Below are 10,752 nucleotides of genomic sequence, written 5' to 3'. Positions count from 1 at the left end.
ACGTAGCCACATCCCTATGATGCTACTCAAAATGGAAGAGATAATCCAAAGGTGGACATGATATATCTTTGTACTATCTTTTTATCAAAGTTTACCACAAAACTATTAATTACTCCCACTGCATAAGCAATGGCATTTAGCTACCATAGCATACATCAAGGTACCAACTAATAGATGCATAAGGAATTTTGGCCATTTTGACTTTCTACTCATCCATCTTCTTGTCTAAGTTTTCCAATCTAGAGACAATGGAACATTGATAGTCTTCCCCCTCTCCATACTAAAATGCTCAAGTACCTTCCCAACGTACTCTTTTTGAGATAGATAGAGGATCATTTTGTCTGTATCCTTGACAATCATAATGCCAAGAATGTGATTTGCATTCCCCAAGTCCTTTATGTTAAAGGTTTTGTATAACCTTTTCTTTAATGCATCCACATCTATGTGTGACTTCTCAACAATGAGCAAGCCATCTAATAAAGGATCAAGATCATAAGTCTTCCATCCATAGCCTTTCATGTGTGCAAGAGATAATCGATCTTACTCCTAGTAGATACTTGAGACCTCACAAAGCCATCAAACTTATGGTCCCATTCCCTGGGGGCTTTCTTTAATCCATATAAGCTCTTGTGGAGCTTACATATCAACTATTTCTTGCCTTGCACAAGAACAAACCCTTTTGGATGCCACATATACATATCCTCGTGTAAATCCCTATGGAAGAAAGCTTTATTGTCTTGATAACGATCTGTATAAGCTCCATATCCTCCTTGACAACCAATGCAATTGCTATAAAGATGGTCAACTTGACTAGTGGTAACAAGATCTCATCAAAGTGTATACCCTTCTCTTACTTAAAGCCCTTGGTGGCCACCAATCTTGCATTGTACTCAAGTAATGTATCAAATGGAGATATTTTCAGCTTATAAACGATTTGTATAATAATGCATGATTTTCCCTAGGTAAAGGAACCACCTCCCAAGTAGCTTTTTTAACCAAAGATTCCATCTATTGCATAGTCTTCTTCCACCTATGACTATTATCCCTAGTCATAGAATCATTATAACATGAAGGTTCTCCATTATCTCTCACCCTTACATAACGAAGAGATAGATGTGCCTCTCTAATGGTCTAGAGACTCTCATAGATCATCTCAACCTATACTCAACTTGAGCATGTGGCTATCCCACCTATCTATCTTATTATATGTGAGGTTTTCCACCTAGCTATGGCACATCTACCTCATCATTTCCTAGCTAACCTAGCTTGCATCATGTGGGATAGGTCACACATGTCGGCCATATGATTGTGGTCCATCCTCATGGAATACTACTTTGCATATCTCAAACTATCTTTTCAGCTTTAGGATCTCAAAGATGGTCATAGACAAACGCCCACAAGACCACACCTCTTTTGGAATCATGCCATCTAATGGCTTGACCAATTAATCAAATGAACAGTTCTCTTAACAACTTCAACCCAAAAACCATAAGTGAGACTTGCACTAGATAGCATACTTTGGATCCCTTCTTGGATAGTCCTATTTATCTTTTAAACCACCCCATTTTGAGCTAGGTTTTTCAAGTTCCTTCATAGAAATTTTTTTTTTTGGAATGCATGGAAATTATACTACCCACCATTGTCAGTCCTCAAACATTTAAGCTTCAAATCTTAACCAAGAGCCAAAAACTTTTGGAATGCATAAAATACATCGCTCTTATTACAAATCAAAAATGCATATACTTTCCTAGTAGCATCATCAATAAAAAGTCACAAAATAAGATGCACATTCCAAAGAGATAAGAGATCATAAGCATAAGTGCACATAGATCATTATGTACCAATTTTAAAGGTTCAATTTTTCTATTACCCACCCCCGTTTTATGTGACATTTTAGTTTGTTTTCCATACATACAATGCTTACATATTTCAAGATCAAAGAAGTTGAAATATCAAGGATAATATAAATGAGAAAGAACTTTCATTTCAACGATTGAAAAATGGCCTAAACAATTATGCCAAAGTGATACGTATGATTATTTAGTGATGTCACAATTCATTGCTTATAGTGTTGACCACTTTAATCTTTGTCTTTTGTTCTCAATGAGGTCACTCATTAATATATGTATGAATCATGTGAGTTCAAAATAAGGGGGGTTTTAAAATACCATTTTTGTACTTTTTTTTCATACAGAAGGGTGTCATATAAAGGGGTTATTTACATACTGAATAAAAAAGGGTTGTGTTTTATTAGTGGGAAATTTAGAGATAAGGATATTGATAAATAGGCCTTGAATACACGTGATATAGCAGATATATATAGTGCCCCCCCCCCCCCCCAAGCTTTTGTTTCTCCTCTTTCTTGCCATTCTTATCACTCTTTTTCTTTTCTTTGTCCTTGCTTTTGTACTTGAAATAGTCCTTCTTCATATTCTTCTTTTGTTGCAAAAAAAAAAAAAAAACATTACACGTCTTTCCTTGAGTGAGATTCACTCCTTGAGTTTTTCCTATCACAAGATCTTACCTTTGCATTTGACCTCCCTCTAACTATAAGTGCAATGGAGCTCTTGGAACTTACATTATTCTTTCTATTTACCTCTTTTGCAAGCAAGTTGCTTTCCACATTAGCACTGGTTAATCCACCAACACATGTATCAAGTTATTGATTGAAGTTCTAGACAAACTTTTAGGTAAGGTAACAAGCAAAAATATAGCCTTCACTAAGTCCTCAAATATAATCTTTTGTGCTAACAATTGAATAAAGATAATGTTGAACTTATTTAAATGCTTGGATATGGATGTTCCCTCCTCCATACAAAGGTCAATCAATTTCTCTTGCCAGTACACCTATAATATAGTGCTTTGCTTCTCATAGAGGTTGCATAAATTCTTCCAAGCTCCATATGCATCACCATCAATATCCTTTACATTAAAATGCATTGACTATGAGAGAGCCAATATAATGATAGAGCATCCAAGCTCATCCATCTCATCCCATAAATTTATGTCCATACATTTAGGCATTTCTCCTTTGCATTTGATAGGCTTAACCTATTCCTTTTGGACCAATACATTATAGATTTATTATTTCCAACATTTAAAAAAATTCTTATCAAAATTCTCAAGGTTAAACATTGCATTTTTCGAATCAAGTGTTCACTGTAGTGGCCAATCAATGACAAAAGTAATTCCAAAACATGTAAAGCACTCTTTAATGCATATCAATCTATTTGCAAATTTTTCTTGTACATTTTATGCTATTTATTTAAAGTAAAATAGCCTCCAAAGACACATGTATCTTCTTTTTATATTGTGAAAGTGATTCTAGATTGGTTAACCTTAACCCAAAGGCTATAAAGGAGGGGTTTTTGACAAAACTAATGCTATGTCAATTTTCTAAAGTAGATTTACAAATCTTGGTTAGCCTCAGGCCAAAGGTTATAAAGGAGGGTTGCTTTTATAAACTAATGTTCTATAAATTTTTCTTGTAAAATTTAAGTTGTTTATCTAAAGTAAAATAGCCTCTAAAACCACATGTATCTTCTTTCTGTAGTGTGAAAGTGATTCTAGCTTGTTAACCTTAGCCCAAAGGTTATAGAGGAGGGTCTTCTTGATAAAACTAATGCTCCATAGCTCGTACAACATTAAAAATGTGATAGAAATGGTATGAATAGACCAACTTTTGAAGATGCATGGAGATAGTTCATTTTCATCAAGAATAGACTCGTACAACACTAATGAACAATAGAGCCCATAGACATCACAATCTCAACAAAACACTAATTCTGTCTCTCTTTATGCTTGTATGTCTATAGACATAAGTAGGTCTTAAGCTTCAAAACACTAACTAGACCTTATACTTCTCAACTTAAGCTAAACCCTTGCTTTCAAGAACAAGTTTCCCATTTGCTCAATCAACCCTTGTGCTTACATTGAATACATGACCTAAATCTCTTGTTAAGAAATCTAAAAACCAACTAAACTACCTTGCATCTAGCCATATATTGCATGTCCAAACATTTTCAAATTAGACTATGATAGACTCTAATTGAGCCTTAATGGCTTGTTTAATTGAAGTATACCGTGTTTGACTTAAAAGCAAGGCTCAATTATGAGATTTATACATCTTTCCAATCTTGACAACAAGCACAAATGTCACATTGAGTCTCAAATCCTTGAACTCACAACAAAACTTGACTTCATGTGCTCCTTGCTCCAACCATGAGCTTCCACATATGCTATTTTGATATAATTTGAGGGGAAGTGATGGTGGGATGTACATCAATGCAATGAGAGAGAGAGAGAGAGAGAGAGAGAGAGAGAGAGAGAGAGAGAGAGAGAGAGAGAGAGAATAAGAAGTTTTTGGTAGGTACTAAGATTACCATTATTCTTCATTATCTTCAATTATATATGATTGTATAGTTTAACCATTTTCCTTTATCCTAGCAGTGATCCTATTGACACTTCGCTTATGAAAGGCAAAACTCACATGACCAACTAAGTCCAAAATTCCTAAAAAGGGCCAGACAGTGTTACTCATGGATCCATGAGTTTTGACCAACTAGTACAAGAGGACCCTTCATAGGGTTTACAAGGGATTATCTCATAAAAATTACCATAATTTCTTTAAAAAAATTAGTGTATTAATATATTTCACATCATTTTTAGGCAAATCCATATTCTACTACAATAGATTTTCTACTTATTCATTTACTACTAAAGAATGTATATAACTAATGATGATAGTTGCTATTTGTCAACTTTTGCATCGCCACTTTTAGATGCATGACATGAGATAATGTTCATACACACACTTCCAATAACTTGTGTCATATTGTGTATGAACCATTAGGCTTTTGATGTGCCTTCTCATGAGATGTTGTGTGCAAGGAGGTTGAGGAATGTGGGAAAAACTCCTCATATCAATGCACATTCAACCCCCTATATAGCTCCTTTATATGAAACGTAAAGTAGTTAATTAACCCATATTTATGAAATCTTTTTCAAATTAGAAGGGGCCTCCATATGTATATGCTTCTCTGTTAGGATTTAGCAAACCTTTTTATATAAAAATTCATGCACTAGGTCTTTTTTTTTGTAGGTCACAAAAAATCTATGTAGGTCATGGGTTAGCTTCCAAAGTAGTCACAGCAATAATTGGAGAGGCCAAAGCTCATCAACACCACATTGAAAGATATAGTCATGCTTTATAACATAATGCACATGAATACTAGGTATTCAAGGATGCTTATGCATGGATTTATTATTGGTGTGCTCTTTCAATCTCCATTATTGGTAGAACGTCTATATATGGATGAAAATAATATCATTTTTGTACTTAAGTGTCACATGTTCTTCATTGACTCTTCCAAAAAGTTAAGTCTATATTTATTAAATCAATTTGAGTGATGTCAAGTTGTACATGAAATTCAACTTGAGGTCACCGTTATATACATTGTATACAACACATACTCTAATTCTTCTTGTCTAAGAAGGTGATACTACCAATACGTAGTCATTGCTAAAGGGCCTAGCCTAGGTCATTTATTTATAAGAAAGTGCATATATCATGTGGGTTGGACCCTCTACATTATTTAAAACCCATTTGTATAATTTCATGATTTGGAAGACCTCTTAATGAAGAGATTACTCTTATTCTTATTTTCTAGTTCTATATATACTTTCCTCTATTGTGATTTGGTTACACTTTTACCAAGTAATGTTTATAAAATTGCACTCCCTATGGCATTTGGTCACAAGTAGGATGCAGTCCCTAAGTCACCACCTTATGTAAGATTTGAGCACTAGTTGAAGATCTCATCAATAAGATCAATGCTTACCAATGCTACCTATATAACCTTAAGTTCACCACCCTACGTAAGATATGATCACTAGTTGAATGAGATCAAAGCTTACCATACCTACTAGCACAACCTTGAAATCACCACTCATGCTAGGTAAGCATGTCATCGCAAAAAGTGGAAGATTGTCTAATGTAGTAAGAAGGAAGGAAGTCCACCTTGAAATTCAAACCTAGGTGAGTACCTTCAATAATATCTTACAATGTTGCTCTTGTAATTCTCCTAACATGTAGTTGTCTTTCTTTAAAACTACCAAGGTATGCATTGATAAGAGGATATCCATGTGTGTTGAGGTGTTTGTATGCACTTCATATAGAAAGCACCATAATTACTTAAAGTAAATTTCAGAAAATGTTTTGATTTAATTCCTCTCCACATAAAGGAATATTTAAACATCAATCCCTTATGTGTATGTACCTCACTTAATATTTAGGATATGTACTATGATAACTCTCATGATGATTGCATCCAGTTTAGTAGTAGCTTGCTTTTCTCATTACATTTTTTGTTTGTTGGTTTGAGTTACCCCTTCAAACCAACTTTTAGCTTTCTACTGATGTTTGAGTAGAGAAGTCCACTATTTCTTTGTACTAACTCACTCATGCTTACCTCTTGTAGCTGCAACAAGTTTGGTAATTTTTGCAAGTAACATTTCCTTTCCTCCTTGTAGTACCCAAGTAACATAACTAAACATGAAACTTTGAGTGGATATAAATTTTGTTGTGTGTAGTATAACTCTAGTCTTCATTTCAACAATATATTTTGCATTGTTGCCTCAATAGGCTATGCTATCGTTCTAGAAAATATATCGTATGAGGATTTGGCTTTTGTACCACATAAAGCATTGATTGATTCTATTGAGGCAAACCGTTCTTTCCATGTCCTAATCCTAGATCAATTTTATGATTTATTGGAAATACGATTAGATCCACATCAAATTATGAGATGTAAGAGTCTTAGTTTCTGTACAATTAACTCACTATCAACAAGTTGCAACCCTTTGTCATATATGTATCGAACCATGACTTACATGAACCATTTATTGCCAAAATTTGAAAGGCAAAAATGTTCATGTGAAGTGGTCTACTAAAATGCCAATTTTTTTAGGTTTGTGTTACAAAAGAATTTGTGTATAGGCAACTCATCATTTCTCTCTGTTCCAAGCCATATGAATTGGAAATACAATATAAAAATGGAGGAAGATTTCATGTGGATGGGGCAATTTTCTTTGGAATATGGAAAAAGATTGACATGTAATTGATTATAAGCTTGTGTGATTGAAGACAAGGAAGGCAAGTAGGTGTCTCTACTCCCTACTAAAACATCATGATTGGCCTATCAAATGTGTAACTTGCAAGATGGTTGTGCTAATAATAAAGAACTTGCACATTAGAGTAGTAAATACATACTTGTGGAGATAAAGTGCTCGCTACAACCAAAAAGTATAAATTCTTTTTAAGATGGAGGACTTAAACATAGTCTTTGCAAATATCTTTTCAACTCCCATTTTAGATTGATAATTAAGGCCCTAATGAACATGCAATATGGGAGATTATATTAAAGCATGAATGAACATTAAATTTTTTGGTAAAGTTAGAGCTTTGGAGAAAAGAAGTGTTTCTCATTATGTAGCATGAGAGCCTAGGGGAGGGTCCTACAGCCTAGAAAGTTATAAGTAAACAAGGGGCAAAGTACACATCAATGCCCACAAGAGAAAAGCTAAAAGTATGATCTCTTTTTTTTTTTTTGGTACCGGGAAGGAAGGATATACTAAGGAATGTTCAAAGTACTCTGAGATTCTCAATGTGAAGAAGGGCTTCTGTGTTAAGACTTAAAAGGGCCCTTGTACCGAGGAAGGGCTTGGGAAGGCACTGAGAGAGAGAGAGAGAGAGAGAGAGAGAGAGGATGATGATGGGGTCGTTGCCAGTTGGAGCGGAGTCTTCTTGTAACACTAGAATGGAGTCTTCTACTTGTAGCACGAGAATAGAAATAGAAGTAGGGCGATTAGGGGAGGGCGAGCTGATCAGGGAAGCGACAGAAGAAGAAGATGGGTATCGTGACGATGATGATGATGAGGAGGAGGAAGAAGAAGAAGAAGAAGAATTAGGGCAAGAATTGGACGAGGCCGTAGGATCAGAAGAAGCCTCAATTGAGAATAATGGGTATCATCACCATCACCATCAGCTGCTGCTGCCGCCCCCCAATTTTGCAAGCGTGGACGAGGGCGTCTACAGGTCCGGATACCCTCACATCCGCAACTTCCCCTTCCTGCACACGCTCCGCCTGCGCTCTGTGCTGTAAGCAAAAATCTCTCTCTCTCTCTCTCTCTCTCTCTCTCTCTCTCTCTCTCTCTCTCTCTCTCTCTCTCTCTCTGGGTTTCTCTCTCTCTGCGTCTCTGTGCAGTTCACTGATGGGGTTTTCCAGTTCAACGTTAGCTTCTCATAATTGTCCAATCTGATAGGCTTATGCATCCAAACACAGATTATCCCTTGTCTGACATTCATGCGTCTACCTGATAAGGTCTATTAATCTCGAATCCGACATAGATTCGCAATTAAAGCAGTTCCCCCCGCGCCCCTTTCTTGGGTGGAGACGAGAGAGAGAGAGAGAGAGAGAGAGGGAGGTGGAGACGAGAGAGAGAGAGAGTGTGAGTGTGTGTGTGTGTGTGTGTGTTTTTTTTTTTTAAATATCAAAGCATTTAAAAATTCGCACTTGCGCCCTTGTTGCTTTCCTGTGTAGATACCTCTGCCCAGAGGCTTATCCAGACCCTCACATGGAATTCCTAAGGAACCACGGCATTCAACTGTTTCATTACGGTATACAAGGAACGAAGGTGAGCATTCGAACGCATACCAATCCATCATTTGATGCATAGCTTCGACTTGTTGCGGTATCTACCGCCCGCCAAAGCATAATGTAATTGTTGCTTGACAGGGGGCGCTTTTAAACATGCCTTCAAACGTCATTAGACAAGCTCTCGAGGTTCTTATAGGTGGGTAATTTGGGGTAAGTTTGTATGCTTCTTTAGAGCAAAATACCAAATGCACTAATCATCAAAGTATTGTTTAAGCAAAAAGTAATTGTATTGTTTAAGAAAAAGTACTTATTGTTCTCTTACTGTGCAGATAAACGAAATCACCCTATCCTCATACATTGTAGAAAGGGAAAGGTAACTTGACTTGGGCATCCTTCTTTATCGTTGTTCTGTGCTTGCCTTTGGATATGTTTGTGTGTAGTTCACACATTCTTGCATTTTAGCTTGTGAAGGCTAGTTGCCAATGAACCAAAAACTAGCCCTTCCTTTCCCTTATTTAGCTTGTGCAAGGCTAGTATGCACAAACATAGAAAAGCAAGGTCTAAGCTAGAGGCACTAATAAGACTTGCTGAAATATGTTGCATCTTGGTGATTGCAGCACCGTACAGGTTGCCTCATTGGATGCCTTAGAAAGGTCCAAAACTTCCCCTTGGCATCTATTATAGATGAGTACAAGCATTTTTCTGGAGAAAAAGCAAGAGCTGTTGATCAAGAGTTTATAAGAATGTTTGATGTGTCAAGCATCAAAGGTAGTAATGGACCAAGTTGGATTTGCTCTTGCAGTTGCAAATGTAAACATCACCTTCTTCGAGTCCATCCTACCACATACACTTTATAATACTTTATATCAAGTCATAAAGTATCCGAAAGCGTGTCATAATAATTGCATATTTTATAGAGGAAATCATTTTCAGTTATAATGATCTCTCTTCAAGTCAAACGTTGTGACATATTATATGCACCAAAGACTTCACTTTCAAGTAAGCTTTATGTGCCTCATATGTGCAACCTATACTTGGTTCTTATTAGGGAATAAGCACAACATGCAATCTACTTGTAGCCATTGTGCATTATCATGGGCTAGCCATGTGACTCCAAAATATTGAGTACATGCTCATAATGTGAACCTCAAATTGATGTAGAAGTGTTGCACTATTCCAAGATCATCTTCATTAATATTGTGAGGCACTCCTAAGATGGTAAATTCTATAAATGTCTTTTAGCAAAAGAGGAGTAAGTTTGATGACGTATTAAATTTCTATGGCACAATTTCTCTGACATAGAATTATATGGGGTGGTACTTATAGTAATCTTTTGCAAAGATCCTTATAAAACAAAATTGGGCATTGGCCTTCTCTAAACTAGTGTGTAAAGCACCTCAATACATAAGAAGGTGGTGGATATGTGTTTGAAGGCATGTGATGTAGGTATTTCTTCATTCATGATTGCAAGGGGGAGGTATTATGCCATCAACGATGAAAAAAAATAGATGAAAGCTACAAGCCTTGTATGTATCCCATTGATACACCTTATCTCATCATTACTATCTTGTTATACGAGTATCCATAGAGATCCATCATGTGGACACCAAGCAAGATCATGCATCACACCCTCAATCCTTGAGCAAGGTCCATGTTGGATCAAGATTGTGACACATCGTTCGGAGGACACATGATAGCATGAATCCTCCACCCCTAAAACTAGGGAAATCATCTACCTTTAAGGGGATACACCTTACAATATCTAAGTATAGAACATGAGCTCATTGAAAGGGACTTTGTAATACAAACATATAAGAAAAATGTAAAGTGCCACATATACATAAGGGATATTTTCAATGGGAGATCTTTAAAGAAAAAGTTCTTAGTAACTAAGTGTAACTAATGTTTTAAATACCCCTTGATTATGCAAGATCTAAGGACGTCTTAGCCTTGAACGTTCCTCTAGACCATATTAATGAAGATGAATAAGTTTATCGCTAGTTTACGCAGAAACATGATTGATCGATAAAGACACCTTGGCTACACTTTGGAGAAAATGAGAATTTATGTTTTTGTTGGACAACTTGAAATATCT

At 36.1% G+C, this 10,752-nt stretch overlaps 1 protein-coding gene across 1 annotated transcript; it reads left to right on the top strand.

Annotated features, from left to right (window-relative positions):
• Positions 1 to 7,632: 7,632 nt before the first annotated feature.
• Positions 7,633 to 10,487, top strand: LOC148040414 (inositol diphosphatase DSP4-like). Its single transcript, XM_087699431.1, has 5 exons — positions 7,633 to 8,158; positions 8,601 to 8,694; positions 8,796 to 8,853; positions 8,987 to 9,030; positions 9,275 to 10,487. Exons 1-5 carry the CDS (start codon positions 7,767 to 7,769, stop codon positions 9,512 to 9,514), a joined length of 828 nt encoding a protein of 275 aa, XP_087555557.1. The 5' UTR covers positions 7,633 to 7,766; the 3' UTR covers positions 9,515 to 10,487.
• Positions 10,488 to 10,752: the final 265 nt, after the last annotated feature.

This window comes from Lygodium microphyllum, chromosome 2, assembly GCF_053477565.2.
Source record: "Lygodium microphyllum isolate KBCC chromosome 2, Lygodium_microphyllum_v1.1.10, whole genome shotgun sequence".
Classification (NCBI taxonomy): Eukaryota; Viridiplantae; Streptophyta; class Polypodiopsida; order Schizaeales; family Lygodiaceae; genus Lygodium; species Lygodium microphyllum.
The sequence above is the reverse complement of the archived record's forward strand: the minus strand, read 5'-3'. Positions and strand labels throughout refer to the sequence as shown.

What these genes read in the sequence shown, in the direction of transcription:
- LOC148040414 (XM_087699431.1), top strand. Translation starts at nt 7,767, where the DNA reads ATGATGATGGGGTCGTTGCCAGTTGGAGCGGAGTCTTCTTGTAACACT. An exon ending in AGCTCTCGAGGTTCTTATAG is followed by an intron (nt 8,854 to 8,986) that starts GTGGGTAATTTG and finishes CTTACTGTGCAG; the next exon opens with ATAAACGAAATCACCCTATC. An exon ending in TACATTGTAGAAAGGGAAAG is followed by an intron (nt 9,031 to 9,274) that starts GTAACTTGACTT and finishes TGGTGATTGCAG; the next exon opens with CACCGTACAGGTTGCCTCAT.